The sequence below is a fragment of the Hyperolius riggenbachi genome, chromosome 4 (genome assembly GCF_040937935.1).
Source record: "Hyperolius riggenbachi isolate aHypRig1 chromosome 4, aHypRig1.pri, whole genome shotgun sequence".
In the NCBI taxonomy this organism is placed as follows: domain Eukaryota; kingdom Metazoa; phylum Chordata; class Amphibia; order Anura; family Hyperoliidae; genus Hyperolius; species Hyperolius riggenbachi.
The window spans coordinates 172,397,985-172,414,805 of record NC_090649.1 but is presented as its reverse complement, the minus strand read 5'-3'; the positions used below and the strand labels follow the sequence as shown (position 1 = coordinate 172,414,805).

At 46.3% G+C, this 16,821-nt stretch overlaps 1 protein-coding gene across 4 annotated transcripts in view; it reads right to left on the bottom strand.

The window, feature by feature from the left end:
- The window catches only part of LOC137570592 (protein tilB homolog), a 98,259-nt gene that overhangs the window by 8,456 nt on the left and 72,982 nt on the right, over positions 1–16,821 (bottom strand). For all 4 annotated transcript variants that reach the window (XM_068279290.1, XM_068279289.1, XM_068279292.1 and 1 more), the window contains one exon: positions 11,356–11,498. In XM_068279290.1, coding sequence (XP_068135391.1) covers positions 11,356–11,498 — 143 coding nt within the window. The remainder of the gene's footprint in view (positions 1–11,355; positions 11,499–16,821) is intronic.

Genomic DNA, 16,821 nt, shown 5'->3' with positions numbered 1-16,821 from the left:
ATGCAGCATGTTTGGTATTGACGTGTATAACCGTCAATACCGCCAGAAAGGTTGAATGAAAATATGTTGACTATTAAGTGTCAAGAATTTGTAACAACTTCTTGAGTTATATTGACTTGTAGTGAGGTTGCTGAAAAGTCACTGAGCTATCAGTGCTGTCAGTTGTACAACTGCATTTGTATACATGCACTAACAATAAGAAATGTGTTTTAATTGTCTGGCATATCATACAATTAAACACCTCTCCCAAATCCTCATTGCCTGTATAACTATCCTACTTGCGTTTGACCCAAAGAAATGTCACTTATGTAAAACTGTTCACTCCTGCTCATCATAAGGATATGGGAAGTAGCCATCTTGCATGACAGTGTAATATTCAGGTCAATCAGAAAGCTTTGTAGTAAGAAAAATGCAATTAAAAACAATATAACTTGCACACAGAAGCTCACTGCTATCGGCCAGCCTTGTCTTCTGCAGGCTGAGATGAAATAATAATTACTTGCAGCCTGAAAAGATCATTGTATCTCATAAGCCTTCCTGGATAAAATGAAAGCATGTTTAGCCCTTTCAGGTATTTTTTTCCTTTTCTTTTTAAGAGTTTGTATATAGAACTTACAATAATATGGCTAGTCTGGGAGAAATTTTGACTTCAATTCCACTTTAATAATTCAGAATGTCCTAGAGGACCACTATTGCGAAAAAATTGTAATCATTGTTCAGTAAAGGTTTTTTTAAAAAATAAAGAAAATCCTTCGATCTTTACTACCAACTGAAAAAGACAGTAACATATGAGAAAAATAATTTATAGAACATTTTTCTCTGGAACAAATGTACATCTTATATGTAAGCACATGCCTGTATTTTAAATTTTAACATTTTTTTGTGATAGTTTTACTTAAATAGGGAAGAGCAAGTTGTATCTCTTTTATTAAGAAGCATGTAAAGATGTGCAGACAAGCAACATTTTACAGCACCTGTTAATGGCTGCTTGTTACTGCATGCTTCTTTAATAAAGGAGCTTTTATTATATAAGCGAGGCATTGCTGACTACTTCCCCACATTGTACTTATTGGTCTCAAGGTGCAGAGACCTTGGTCATGGCAAGCTTGTTTCTTCTGGAAGTGGGAGCTGTTTTGGCTACCGTTCTGGTTGACTGTTTAAGACACTGACATGTTGGATAACTTTAAAGAGAACACAAGGCGAGGTTCTAACAATGAAATCCCCATACAGAGGCTGGGTCTGCTTATAGAGCCCAGCCTCTGTTGCTATTTAGATTCCGCCTAACTTCCCCCTGCGCTCAGCGAGACCCCGGAAATTGACACTTCGTGAAAAAAAAAAAACAATAAAAATCAATTTCCGCTAATTTGTGACAAAAAATAAAATCTTCTATGAACTCATCATACACCTAATGGAATACCTTGGGGCATCCTCTTTCTAAAATGGGGTCACTTGTGGGATTCCTATACTGCCCTGGCATTTTAGGGGCCCTAAACCGTGAGGAGTAGTCTTGAAACCAAATGTTTAAAAATGACCTGTGAAATCCTAAAGGTACTCATTGGACTTTGGGCCCCTTAGCGCAGTTAGGGTGCAAAAAAGTGCCACACATGTGGTACTGCCGTACTCAGGAGAAGTAGTATAATGTGTTTTGTGGTGTATTTTTACATATACCCATGCTGAGTGGGAGAAATATCTCTGTAAATGACAATTTTTTGATTTTTTTTACACACAATTGTCCATTTACAGAGATATTTCTCCCACCCAGCATGGGTATGTGTAAAAATACACCCCAAAACACATTATACTACTTCTCCTGAGTACAGCAATACCACATGTGTGACACTTTTTTGCAGCCTAGGTGCGCTAAGGGGCCCAACATCCTATTCACAGGTCATTTTGAGGCATTTGGTTTCTAGACTACTCCTCACGGTTTAGGGCCCCTAAAATGCCAGGGCAGTATAGGAACCCCACAAGTGACCCCATTTTAGAAAGAAGACACCCCAAGGTATTCCGTTAGGTGTTTGGTGAGTTCATAGAATATTTTATTTTGTGTCACAAGTAAGTGGAAAATGACACTTTGTGAAAAAAACAATAAAAATCAATTTCCGCTAACTTTTGACAAAAAAATAAAATCTTCTATGAACCCGTCATACACCTAACAGAATACCTTGGGGTGTCTTTTTTTCCAAAATGGGGTCACTTTTGGGGTTCCTATACTGCCTTGGCATTTTAGGGGCCCAAAACCGTGAGTAGTCTGGAAACCAAATGCCTCAAAATGACTGTTTAGGGGTATAAGCATCTGCAAATTTTGATGACAGGTGGTCTATGAGGGGCCGAATTTTGAGGAACCAGTCATAAGCAGGGTGGCCTCTTAGATGACAGGTTGTATTGGCACTGAAGTGCAGGAAGTGCAGGATGTTCTCAAATCGTGACCTGGACATGGCAGCAGAGAACATGGGCATGTGATTGATGGGTGTCTCAGGGGGTGATTAGAGGGGAAAATAGATGCAATCAATGCACTGGGGAGGTGATTGGAAGGGGGTCTGAGGGGGATCTGAGGGTATGGCCGAGTGATCAGGAGCCCACACAGGGTAAATTAGGGCCTGATCTGATGGGTAGGTGTGCTAGGGGGTGACAGGTGGTGACAGGAGGTGATTGATGGGTGTCTCAAGGTGTGATTAGAGGGGGGAATAGATGCAAGCAATGCACTGGCGAGGTGATCAGGGCTGGGATCTGAGGGCGTTCTGAGGGTGTGGGCGGGTGATTGGGTGCCCAAGGGGCAGATTAGGGTCTGATCTGCTGGGTAGCAGTGAAAGAAGGTGACTGATGGGTGATCAGTGGGTGATTAGATGGCAGAACAGATGTAAACAATGCACTTTGGAGGTGATCTGAGGGTGGGTCTGCGGGCGATCTGATGGTGTGGGTGGGTGATCAGATGCCCGTAAGAGGCAGGCTAGGGTCTGATCTGATGGGTGGCAGTGACAGGTGGTGACGGGTGATTGACAGGTGATTACAGGGGAGAATAGGTGTATACAGTACACAGGGGGGGGAGGGGGTCTGAGGTCGTTCTGAGTGTGTGGGCGGGTGATTGGGTGCCCTAGGGGCAGATAGGGGTCTGATCTAATGGGTAGCAGTGACAGGTGGTGATTGACGGGTGATTGGCAGGTGATTGACAGGTGATTACAGGGGAGGATAGATGTATACAGTACACAGGGGGGGGGGGGGGTCTGGGGGGGGTCTGAGAGTGTGGGAAGGGGGTGATCAGGAGCCCCCAGGGGGCAGTTTAGAGCCTAACCAAAAAAATTGCATTGACAGATAGTGACAGGGAGTGATTGATGGGTGTCACGGACGGTTGCGGGGCCGCAGGCGCGTCCTGGAACCGCCCGTGAAGAAAAGAACGATCGCACTCGATTCCCTGCATCGATTGCGCTTTAGATCAATAGAACCAAGATTTGATGTGTAGTATCCCTCTGCCTAGGAACAGCTGGGGGATCTGTCTTAGTTGAAGTGAAAGCCTGGGGGGGAGGTGTTAATTAGCTTGGACATATTCCTGTGGAAGGCACAATTCCCCTTTCTGTTCTGGGAACCAGGTGACACCTAGCTGATCTCATGTAGATGTTAATTAACCAAAGGGTGATCAGGATGCCTAGGTGCAGCCAGGCAGGCTACGAATCCTCGGGAGGTCTTGACACCTTGCTCTCTGGTAAAGATCAAAGGGAAGTCAGCTGTTAGCAGCTAGAACACATCCTGAATAACCTGAGTCTCATAGCATAATCCATAACTTCCCAGATCTGTCATATTTCTGGGGTTCCTGAGATGGCAGCTTCGCCAAACGTGGGGGAAGTGTAGCATGAGTCCCGATGCTGGTTCTGAGGAAGTTTCAGAACATTCTGCGGTAAGGACTTCCAGTTAGGCAGTTTGAAAGTGCCCTGATGATACCACAGGGGTCCCACCCCTCATGTCTGGTATCAGGGCGCTGGGTAAATCGAGACAGACCTGAAAATGTTAATAAATCTGCCCTGACCTGTACGGTTCTGTGAGATAGAGCCCATATATGGGTAGATATGATTTCTGGTCCCCAGGACAAGGGGAGGGCTCATCTCATCTTCTAAGGGGGTGTGTGGCTCCCCGCCCTCAAACCCTCCTACTGAATCAGGGGCATAAGAATGGCAGAGGACCCAAACTCAGAGTCCTCCACCCTGAAAACATCTTGAACTCATCGGTGCCAGCTTGAGGATATGCTGGCATCCACCTGGTCTGAACTCTGAACATTGATTGAAACCCAGAACTCTGATTTTTCCCACAAAAAAGGACATCTTTCCAGGAACTAAGTATTTTTCTCCCTTCTTTTATTTTTTATACTGGCTATTACTGTTTTAATAATTGTTGATTTTAATAATTGTCTGTATATATAAATTATTTATATTGCGTGAATAAACGACTTTCTCCAAGTCATTCACTGTCCGCTACCCTGCTTATCAGCACACACAGAACTGATCCCGGGTCTCTGAAGATACGCTACTGTTTGTTTGTTGTTGGCTAGACAGAATACCGTGTGTTTAACCGTTTTATTCGCAGGACTAGTCAGTCAGTAAATCGGGTCCACTGGCCCATACCAGTGGTGGTGGCAGATACCGTGGAATCGTGTGTACGTTGTAATTACCCGTGTCTCACAGGCTCCCTTCTGAGTTGTCTGCGGCTAATTCTTAACGGTTCCTGTGCATTGACTGCGACCAGAGTTCGCACGATCCGTGCGCTGGCACCGTTTAGAAGGCTAAGTGCGGTCAGCCACTAGGGCTCCTGTGACAGTGTTAGGCAGCGGTTGGGACCTGTGTTGTGCTGAAAGTATCTAAGATAGCGCTAGCGCTATCAAGAAACGAACTAATTCGTTGGTGTAGCTGGAAGGCAATATATTTTTTTATATATACAGAGAGACTGTGTAGCCAGTACCCCTCCCCAAAAGTTTTATTTTATTTGGCGTGGAAATGTCCGGGAACTACAAAAAAATGTGCCTGGCGGACCTGCAAAATCTTTGCCAAGAGAGAGGCATTGATGTCGGCCACAAGAAACAAGGGGACCTGGTAACGGAATTGTTTCAATGGGATACCCAGCAACTGCAGGAGCTGGATGTGTCTGCTGAGGTAGACGCTGACCCATCTGACTCAAGGCAAGGGGAACCAGAGACTGAGACTCCTGACCGTACAGAGGTTGTGCATCCTGAGGGCCCTGCATCAACAGTTACGCAGGAGAATGTCAGTGTGGACCCCAATCCCAGAGTTTCTGAAAGTACTCGCCCCGGAACTGGCCAGTACTGGACTGTCCGTTTGTACTGATCCGATAATGCAGCAGGCATTACGACAGCTGATGGAGACGGACCTGGACAAGTACCTGCAGTACATGCGTGAGGAGCGCCAATCTGCTGCTGCTGCAGAACGCCACGCGGAGAGGGATGCCGCTGAGCGAGAACGGGAGCGCCAATCTGCAGAGGCGCGGGAGAGACGACAGCATGAGCTCGACATGGCAAAGGTTCAACAGGCCAGCCGGAGTTCACCGCCCAGCCTCCCTGCTGAAGGAGCTGCAGCACCCGTAAGTGCAAAATTTAAATTTGCTAATATTGAGAAAGACACAGACATTGACTTGTTTTTGCGGTCTTTTGAAAAAGCGTGCCGTCAGTATCGTCTGTCCCAAGACCAGTGGGCCAGACATCTGACACCTTTGCTGCGCTACAAAGCGCTTGATGCCTTCGCAGAATTGCCTGCGGAGAAGGATAATGATTATGCTGCTATAAAAGACGCTATCATTACTAAGTACCAGCTGACGCCAGAAGCCTATCGGAAAAAGTTCAGGGCCTGGCAGAAAAAGTCTTCTGATTCGTACCGAGATGTGATCAGCAGCTTGCTCACCACACTCCGCCAGTGGACTCTAGGCCTCACCAAAGGGTCTTATGGCGTCCTGGAGGACTTGATAGTCCTCGAACAATTTCTGAACATTTGCCCTGCTGATGTACGACAGTTTGTGTTAGAACGCAGGCCGGCTTCAGCCACTGTCGCTGCAGACCTTGCTGAGACTTTTGCAACTACCCGGGTGGCTGATACCCGCAGAACTGTCCCATCCAGCTGGAGAGGAGGTCAGCCCAATACCTCGGCAGACCCTCCTGCCCCTGTGAGCCGTCAGCCACAGAGGCCATCCAGCACAGCTTCTGCACCCAGGCCTGCAGCCCCTGGAGAGGTCACCTGTCACTACTGCCGCCAGCCCGGACACATGAAATTCGACTGTCCGGAGCGGAGACAGACACCACCAGCACCTGGATCATCTGCATCACCTGTACCTCATCCACAGCAGAGGCAACCCGCCAGCGAACCACAGCCTGGATCATCAGATTTTGTCCTGTTTGCCCGCGGAAAGGAAATCCGCGACCGAACCAACCAGCAGCAACTTGTTAGAGTGAACGGCAAAGTTGTCACCGGATTTCGAGACATCGGAGCTGACATCACGTTAGTTCACTCACACCTTGTGCCAAAGGAGAGCATCAGCTCCAGCCGATCCCTTGCCCTTACTGGAGTAGAGGGCACCCTGTTTCACATAGCCCACGCAAGAGTGAAGCTGGATTGGGGAGTAGGAGGAATCCAAGAAAGGGTTGTTGGGGGTTATGAAGGATCTCCCAGTCCCTGTGTTGCTGGGGACTGATTTGGGCAAGCTTGTGTCCTACTATGAACCTGCCACGACCGCCTTGTCGCTCACAGAAGGAGACGGACTCTCCACCCCCCACCAGGTACTTTATACACTTGGGGGAGCACCAGGGGGAGGTGGGTTGAATGTGCCCAGTTCAAGGGTACCAGGTTCAATAGTGCCTGCTTCAAAGGCACCTGAGTTTGAGGTACAGACTGTCTGTTGTGATGATGCCGTAACTGTACCTGAGTTTCCTGTACAACCTGTCTGTAATGAAAAAATGTCTATACCTGTCAATGTCATTACTGCATGCAATGATGATTTGAGTAATGTCCGTCTGTGCCATTCTGACAGTGTACCTGTGCTAGCAGTACCGCGCAGCTGCACTGCTCAGAACCCGAGCTCAGAACAGGTGGAGGGGGTTCCGGCCTCCTCCCCCTCCTCTGACCGCAGGGATGAGACCTTTCAGCCGCTGGCCTCGTGTGACATGAGCCAGTTGGCTGAAACTGACAGCGCTGTACTCACAGCAGCATTACAAAGCGACCCAAGCCTGGAGATGCTCAGGCAGCAAGCCGCTGAGCCCCTCGCAGACGGGGCCGCTTTCAAGGTGTACTGGGAAGGTGGGAGACTGTACAGTGAGTCTGTACAGCCCCCTACAGGTAGATCCCACGCGAATACCAAATGGCTTGTGGTCCCGAGTGCGTTCAGGGGACATGTGCTGAAATCCGCACATGGTAATCCTCTGACAGGGCACTCGGGTGTCCGCAAGACACTTGCCGGTATTCGGAACCAGTTTTATTGGCCCCGGATGAACAGGGATGTAGCAAACTACTGCAGGGCATGTGCCGTCTGTCAGGAGCTGGGAAGGTCCAGGGATTCCCGCGGGGTTCCCTTAGGTCCACAGCCACTTAGCAGGGGAACCCTGCGTGGGCTGGCTGTTGACCTAACCAACCCACTGCCCATTGTCAGCAGTCCCGGCAGACACCACGTCCGACTGCAGTGGCGCAAATGCCCTGTCCAGAACGGTCCATGTCGGGTCAACCCTGAGGGTAGCAGACCGCGACCGGTCCCGGGGAACCGAGCCACAGGCTCCAATAGGTTTTCCCGCCGTACCGGCAACTCGAGGCCCGTCAGCCAGGTTAGCGGCGCAGCCACACATCTTGCGGATGTGTGGCTAAGCCGCAGACAAGGGGGAGGGCTGTCACAGACGGTTGCGGGGCCGCAGGCGCGTCCTGGAACCGCCTGTGAAGAAAAGAACGATCGCACTCGATTCCCTGCATCGATTGCGCTTTAGATCAATAGAACCAAGATTTGATGTGTAGTATCCCTCTGCCTAGGAACAGCTGGGGGATCTGTCTTAGCTGAAGTGAAAGCCTGGGGGGGAGGTGTTAATTAGCTTGGACATATTCCTGTGGAAGGCACAATTCCCCTTTCTGTTCTGGGAACCAGGTGACACCTAGCTGATCTCATGTAGATGTTAATTAACCAAAGGTGATCAGGATGCCTAGGTGCAGCCAGGCAGGCTACGAATCCTCGGGAGGTCTTGACACCTTGCTCTCTGGTAAATATCAAAGGGAAGTCAGCTGTTAGCAGCTAGAACACATCCTGAATAACCTGAGTCTCATAGCATAATCCATAACTTCCCAGATCTGTCATATTTCTGGGGTTCCTGAGATGGGAGCTTCGCCAAACGTGGGGGAAGTGTAGCATGAGTCCCGATGCTGGTTCTGAGGAAGTTTCAGAACATTCTGCGGTAAGGACTGCCAGTTAGGCAGTTTGAAAGTGCCCTGATGATACCACAGGGGTCCCACCCCTCATGTCTGGTATCAGGGCGCTGGGTAAATCGAGACAGACCTGAAAATGTTAATAAATCTGCCCTGACCTGTACGGTTCTGTGAGATAGAGCCCACATATGGGTAGATATGATTTCTGGTCCCCAGGACAAGGGGAGGGCTCATCTCATCTTCTAAGGGGGTGTGTGGCTCCCCGCCCTCACTCCCTCCTACTGAATCAGGGGCATAAGAATGGCAGAGGACCCAAACTCAGAGTCCTCCACCCTGAAAACATCTTGAACTCATCGGGGCCAGCTTGAGGATATGCTGGCATCCACCTGGTCTGAACTCTGAACATTGATTGAAACCCAGAACTCTGATTTTTCCCACAAAAAAGGACATCTTTCCAGGAACTAAGTATTTTTCTCCCTTCTTTTACTTTTTATACTGGCTATTACTGTTTTAATAATTGTTGATTTTAATAATTGTCTGTATATATAAATTATTTATATTGCGTGAATAAACGACTTTCTCCAAGTCATTCACTGTCCGCTACCCTGCTTATCAGCACACACAGAACTGATCCCGGGTCTCTGAAGATACGCTACTGTTTGTTTGTTGTTGGCTAGACAGAATACCGTGTGTTTAACTGTTTTATTCGCAGGACTAGTCAGTCAGTAAATCGGGTCCACTGGCCCATACCAGTGGTGGTGGCAGATACCGTGGAATCGTGTGTACGTTGTAATTACCCGTGTCTCACAGGCTCCCTTCTGAGTTGTCTGCGGCTAATTCTTAACGGTTCCTGCGCATTGACTGCGACCAGAGTTTGCACGATCCGTGCACTGGCACTGTTTAGAAGGCTAAGTGCGGTCAGCCACTAGGGCTCCTGTGACAATGGGTGATTAGGGGGGTGAGTGGGTGCAAACAGGGGTCTGGTGGGTGGGCGGGGAGGGGGTCTGAGGGGTGCTGTGGGCGATCAGAGGGAAGGGGGGGACAGATCAGTTTGCTTAGGTGCTTACCTGAGGGGCTGCAGCCTGCCCTGGTGGTCCCTCGATCACTGGTACCACCAGGGCAGGAGGCAGCCTGTATAATACACTTTGTATCCATTACAAAGTGTATTATACACTTCGTAGCGGCAATCGGGCAGCTAGTAACCCGCCGGTGCATCCGAACAGCCGGTGGGTTATTGCGCAACGGAGGCGGAGCCAGTTGCCGGCGACTGATCGCGCCACGCATGACGCGATTGCTGCATAACCACGCCCGCCACCGCCGATGGCCATATTGCGGTCGTTTGGGCCCAGCCCTTGCTGCCGCCCAACGGCTGTGGGCGGTCGGCAAGTGGTTAAGGTGGCCATACACTAGTCGATTCACCAACAGATCGACCAACAGATAGATCCCTCTCTAATCGATTCTAATCAGAGAGGGATCATATGGCTGCCTTTACTGCAAACAGATTGTGAATCAATTTCACTATGAAACCGATTCAAAATCTGTGGAGCTGCCGCTGCCTTGCCCCCCCCCCCCCCCCCGCATACATTACCTGATCCAGCCGGCGTGAGTCCCCCCGGTCTCCGCTGTCTTCTTCTCTGTGCTCGGCTCCAGCTTCACTTTACTTCCTGCCGGGGGAAGTTTTAAACAGTAGAGGGCGCTCTACTGTTTAAACTTCCTGTCCGGGCAGGAAGAAGTGAAGCCTGCCAGAGCCCAGCGGAGAAGGAACAGCGGTGACAGTGGGGACACGCACCGGTGGAGCAGGTAATGTATTGCAGCTAGCGTCGGTCGTCGGACATTCGAACGCCACTATCGATGCACTCTCGACACGCCGGCAATCGATAGAAATCTTTCACACGGACGGATCAACGGGAACGATGGATTTCGGATGGAAAACGATCATTCGGTCAGCATTTGCGCAACGATTTTACAGCAGATTCGATCACAGTGATCAAATCTGCTGTATATCGGCGGGAAAATCGTTTAGTGTATGGGCCCCTTAGGACAGTGAGGTGTTGGATAACTTTGCACCAACACCAACAGTAATCGCACCAGACAACTGGAGGGCTACAAGTACCTCGTTGTAACTAACTAAGCACACAGCTCTTACCAATGTAAATCTGCACTGAATGAATTTTAAAATGGACCTAAACTCTTGCTCAGGACAAAAGGAAAACATAGAGAAATGCACCCTGTATATATTTAGAGAGTTTAGCCTGTTTAATTTCCCCTCATTTTGTATCTAATCACAAGTTGTAATTTGATCCTCCCCTGTGTCACATGACTGACTATGGCAGATAAGCCCATTTGAAAGCACAGGCTGTAAACAATATGTCTGCTTCCATGAATCATGGAAGTAAAAACTGTGCAGATTTATTTTAGGATTTATATCAGCTGTAACAAATACATGTTTTTGTTTAAAGGTTATTATGTTGTTGTGTATCTTTTAGAGCAGAGACCTGGACATGAGCATGTGATTGCAGTTGCACAACCCACATTTCGCTATGATTTTACAACCATTCATACTTGATTGCAAACCCTTGCCAGATAATAGACAAGATAACTCCAAAAATATTTTGAAGGATGTTCTCCAATTATCGTCAGCCCTTCATCAGGCCCTATTACTGCATGTACATCTTATTCTTAAATAACCATTTTTGCTAAATCTTATTACTTTAAAGGACTTTGAAGGACTACACACTCATTAGCCTCTCATTTGACTAGGAATACAGGGTACACCACAGCCGATTCCGGTGCACTTATGTTACTGCTGTTAGAATTCATAATTGCATAACAGTGAAGTGTACTAGTGTGCATGTGCTCTCTGTTCACGTTAATTATGTTCAGCTGATAAATTAAAGTAGATTGGTCAGAAGCTAGTCCTCTCAGTGTCTGCAGATCACTTATCTAGTGTCTCTTGCCTACCTACCTTGGCAATCGAATGGCACTCAAGTCTTTCAATGAGTTGTCAACCAGCCACAGCCTTTCTACCCTTATCAGTCGTCGAAGAATACGGTAAAAGTTATTTTGCTGGTAAGGGTCCCCAAGATCCTGATAAGACAGATTTATGTTCTGAAAATGAAAAGGATGAATCAAACTTAATTTTCAATTCTCTTGATATGGCCTCTTCATCGTATTTCGGATGATCAATATTAAGGCTCGCCTTTTTCTTATGCGTTGCAATTTCCCTTTTTTGTGAAGGAGTTTTACACTAGCTATAAATAAACACGTAGGGGGAAATTGACTCTAGGCGAAATAGAAGTTTTATTACACTATGAAAAACAGTAATACATAATTTTCATCGGAATACATTATTTCTGGGAGAATTTGGAAATTTATCATATTCTCTAACAAGCTGCTAAAAGTTCCACTTCAGCGGCTCTTGAAGAAAATTGGATTTCTTTATAACAATCACAGCTTACGTTACAAGTCATTTACACAGTCATGGTTTGCCATTTTTTATGTATGAATTCATTGGACGTAGGCTGCACTGAGGCTGAAGTAGTCTCAGATCCTCGGGGCATTCAGCAACACCTTGTTGTGCAAAGCTTTGCAACCTCCATCCCCAGCAGTGAAGGAAAATCAGCTGTTGTGTTGAAGCGTGTCATACCAGTTTTACAGTCTCTGATGGTTTCAAGTGTTCAGAAATGTTAGAAACTTTGATTTTATATTTCAAAAACCAGTACATTGTGTTCAGACCTGGAAAAGCTAGTTTAGCTTTCTGTGGAATGTGCCAAACTATCACTTAGGATACACTGGTGAACACGTTTAACAGACTGTCAAAGCATAACACTTGGTGGCTGATTTTCTGCGCATCATAAAACACAGTTACCCAGAGCTCTATGGTCCCGATCAAGGGCAATTCTCAGGACATTGTGTGCACTCCCTTGTAACTACATAAACATTACATAACATATACTGAAAGCATAATGCATAAAGTGCTACTAGGATTCTTCATTAAAAAATAAAGCTGACTTAAGTCCAAAACTAAATGAGCAAAAAAATGATCAGGCTGTAAGACATCTATGGAAGGTTCACCTGTATGTATTTATCATAATCAGCGAGCTGCTGATTATGATAAATACATACAGGTGAACCTTATAGTAAGCAAAGTAATTCCAAATGTGCTCTAGTGTATGATCCTTCAGAACAGTGGGCAGGATAGTGGCGTAGTGGATAGCACTCTCTCCTTGCAGAACTAGGTCCCTGGTTTGAACCCCAGCCAGGGCACTATCTGCACATAGGTTTTATGTTCTCCCCATATTTTGTACAGGTTTCCTCCTTGGACTCCGGTTTCCTCCCACATCACAAAAACATACTGATAAGTATATTGGCTTTCCCCTAAATTGACCCTAGTCTACATATGACTATGGATTAGACTGTGTGTCCCTTTGAGGGACAGTTAGAGACAAAACTATATACTCTGTACAGCACTGCAGAAGATGTCAGCACCACATAAATACTAAATAATAATATCAGTGGGCAAGCATTGCTGGTAGTTTAAAGGCATTTTATTGGTGAGAAAACAAGCTAATGTGAGCTTCTATGACCGCGACAATAAGAAAATGTACCAGCATGGCTAATATACATCAAAAAGTTCTACAGTCAAAAATACTTTATCTTTCAAAGTAAATTGACTTGTACTTGTTTACTGTGATTTTTTGTTGGAAAACCTTAGTTCCAATTCACCGTCTGAACAATGCAAAAATACTTCATTGCTGATTTTATTCCATAGGGAACTTATACAAGTACAATAGGACTCGATGTTTTTATAACTCTGCTGTCTAGATCATTGTTAGCATTTTCTGTCTTCACTGACAGGTGCTTGACTTTATTATGACACTGTTACTGTATACTAAAATAAGTTAATTTAATGAAAAGTACTGGTTAAGGGCTGTGCCTCTGACACAGCAATCTCGTGTCTTCCTGTTCAGTAAGCCAGCACCTATTCAGTGAGGAGAACTTGGGCAAGACTCCCTAACACTGCTCCTGCCTGTAGAGCATGCCGTAGTGGCTGCAGTTCTGGAGCTTTAAGCCCGCTAGGAGAAAAGCAAAATATAAATGTTCTTGGTCTTATTGTCTTGTGTAAAACAGAAAACTGAAGTAAATAGCTTGGCGTTTTTCTCTGTGGAGAGAGGAGGCGGGGCCAGGCACCGGAAGTCGGCTGATGCAGGGACTTCAGGACAGCATCGCGGGACAAGGCTTCTCAGGTAAATATAACTTTATTTTACTTGCAGGCTGACGGATATTTATATTTAGTATAAAGGTCCTCTTTAAGTTCCCTGTTATAGCATCTCTGGTGATTTTGGTGGTCAGTAGAATCCAGTTAGCATGTGGGTGTGAGGTGCATACATGCATGTGTACCATGCGCCAGACTGTATATACACGCATTTTGGAACGCATTATTCCAGCATCCAATCTCTTGACCCCCAGATTTATTGAGAAGTGGAAAAAAAAGTGCATTAGAAAGGGGTATTGAAATCTTGAAAATGATGGCTGAGGAAGAGAGAGAGCAATTGAAGGAGGTAACAGAGGAGGTTATGCATAGTGCAGCGGCATTGGAGAGTCTTAGTGCACACAGCCAGTTTCCCTCCTTCAATGATAGCTTAAAGAAACAAGTTGAAAATATGCAAGCAGCCATTAAAAAACAAAAACAGCAGAAGTTCCAAAGAGACTTAGCACGTTGGGACTTAGATGAGGCCCTCAACCCCACTAAAAGACTAGAGAAGAAAAGAAATAAACGACGAAAAAGAACTGGGTCAGATGGACAGAGTAGTTTAGAGGCATCCAGCTTTGATACAGATGTTTCAGAGGGGTCAGGAATTAGTGGAAAAAAGTCAGTTACTTTTTTAGATCAAGACAGAGTGAGCAGACGAAAAAACAGAAGAGGAAGGGGAGGAAGAGGAGGAGGGAGGGGAGAAAGCAGCAGAGAGAGGTACAGGACGAGGAGAGAACAGAGAGACATGGAGGAAATGGAAGAAGTTCAGATAGAACTGGGGAAAGAAATGGACAGACGTTTGACGAGAAGCGAGACAGCAAGGAAGGCAACAATTTAAATGTCTCAGGGAATCAAAATGTGGTTAATCTATCGACTTTTGAACTACAGGATAGACACATCACCCTGCTTAATAAAGGACTGTCTTTCTCACCAACAACTTCAGGAGATGTTTTTGAAATATATAAAGATATCTATTTATTTTTTGAGAAAAGTACTCCTTAGGATAACTTATGGTAATACAAATTCCACAGATGATCAGGTCAAGGAGAATTATGTGAGTTTAACCATAAATGAAAGAGAGACTTTGTCAGCATTGGAGGCCTTATTTGATGAAAATCAGACAGAAATAATGACAGCTAGTGAGGAAAATTCTTCATTAGGAATGGACCCTGAGGAGCAGAATGTAGTGAGACCACCCTCATCTGGGCTACATGTAAAATCTAGTTATATGCCCCCCCCTGTCCCAAAACAAATATATTAAAGTATTTTTGGATACTATTGAAAAAGAATTGTGGAAAATACGCCTTACAACCTCTCCCGGAGACAGAAATTTAAGTAAGGATGAAATAGACGCCCTAAAAGAACTTACCTGTGCACCTAAAATAATCATCAAGCCGAGTGACAAGGGAGGTAACATAGTGGTACTTGATGAAGAAACATATGTTAAAGAGATAGAGAGGCAACTCGGGGATAGAGATACATACCTGCCCCTGCGAGACAACCCCTTTCCCCTAATAAAGGATAGAGTTAACGATCTACTTGATGATGGCCTTTTTCTTAATCATATCTCTAGAACTGAATGGGAATATCTAAAAGTTGATATATATAATATACCTACTATATATGTTCTCCCTAAATTGCATAAGTCTCCCCACAACCCTCCAGGAAGACCCATTATTTCCTCGGTTGGTAGCCCCACCCAAAGAATGGGACAATTTATTGACAAAAAATTGAGTCCCCTTGTTCAATCCCTGCCCTCCTATGTTCAGGACACTCGTGATGTCCTAGGTGTCCTGGCTGGTCTCGAGCTGCCCCCGGGGTCCTTCCTTGTGGGAATCGACGTTGAGTCCTTGTACACGTCGATTCCGCATGAGGACGGGCTCCGGGCAATGTCCTTCTTCCTCCGCGAGAGATATCCCTCCGCGGGGGCCCATAACGAGTTCCTTGTCGAATGTATGCGACTAATTCTGACGCAGAACTGCTTCAGTTTTGGGGGCAGATATTTCCGTCAAATGCGGGGTACATCCATGGGGGCGGCGTGCGCCCCAGCTTATGCGTGCCTACATCTGGGTTTTTGGGAGCGTTGTGATGTATTTCCAAGCCCGGATTTTGGGGCGCACGTCGCCCTCTGGATTCGATACATAGATGATGTACTGGTGGCATGGAGTGGCACCAGCGATGAACTGGATTCATTTATCTTAGCGCTCAACTCTAATGAACGTAATATAAAACTTACATATTCATTTGGTAATGAGATCTCTTTTTTGGACCTACGTCTTAGAGTGGAGGGAAATAAAGTGGTGTCTACTTCCTTTCGAAAACCTTCAGCTGGTAATGCCCTCCTCCATGCCTCCAGTCATCATCCTCCCTCATTAAAAAGAGGCATCCCCTATGGGCAGTTCCTCCGGTTGCGGAGGAACTGCTCAAGTGATAATGACTTTCGGAAAGAGTCTAAAGATATGTACGTGCGATTCCGTGAGCGGGGATACACGCATTCTGTTTTACGGCGAGCCCTGAAGCGTGCATGGAATTTGAATCGAGGGGATCTCTTGGCCACTCGCGGGGGGAGGTCCAGTGCGGAGGGAGGGGGACATATGCGGCTTGTGACCAGCTACGGCACCCATTGGGAGAGCCTGCGGGAATTGTTATCTACGTTCTGGCCAATTTTGACGGCCTCAGACGAGATAGCAAAGGTAGTGGGTCCACGCCCACTGCTTACCGCTAAAAGAGCCCCCAATTTAAGGGACAAATTGGTACGTAGTGAGTATAGGGCTAATAATGATACTTGGTTACAAAGGGGGGTACCCAATGGTTCTTACAGATGTGGCAAATGTAAACTTTGTCCATTTATTGAACATACTAAAAAGTTTGAGAACAGTACAGGGGATGTTGAATACGATATAAGAGCATTTATCAATTGCGACACAACCCGTGTCGTCTATATGATACAGTGTCCCTGTAGGCTCAAATATGTTGGGAAAACTAAAAGGGCATTAAAGGAGTGGGTCTTGGAGCATTTTGGCAAGATCAAAGGAGGTAAAGCAATAGGGGGCATTTATGAACACTATAGAGAGTGCCACAATAATGACTTAAAAGGCACCCTGGTTAAAGGCATTTATAGGCTAAAGGTGTCCACAAGGAGAGGAGATTTTGATGAGGTGCTGTACTGCAAAGAAG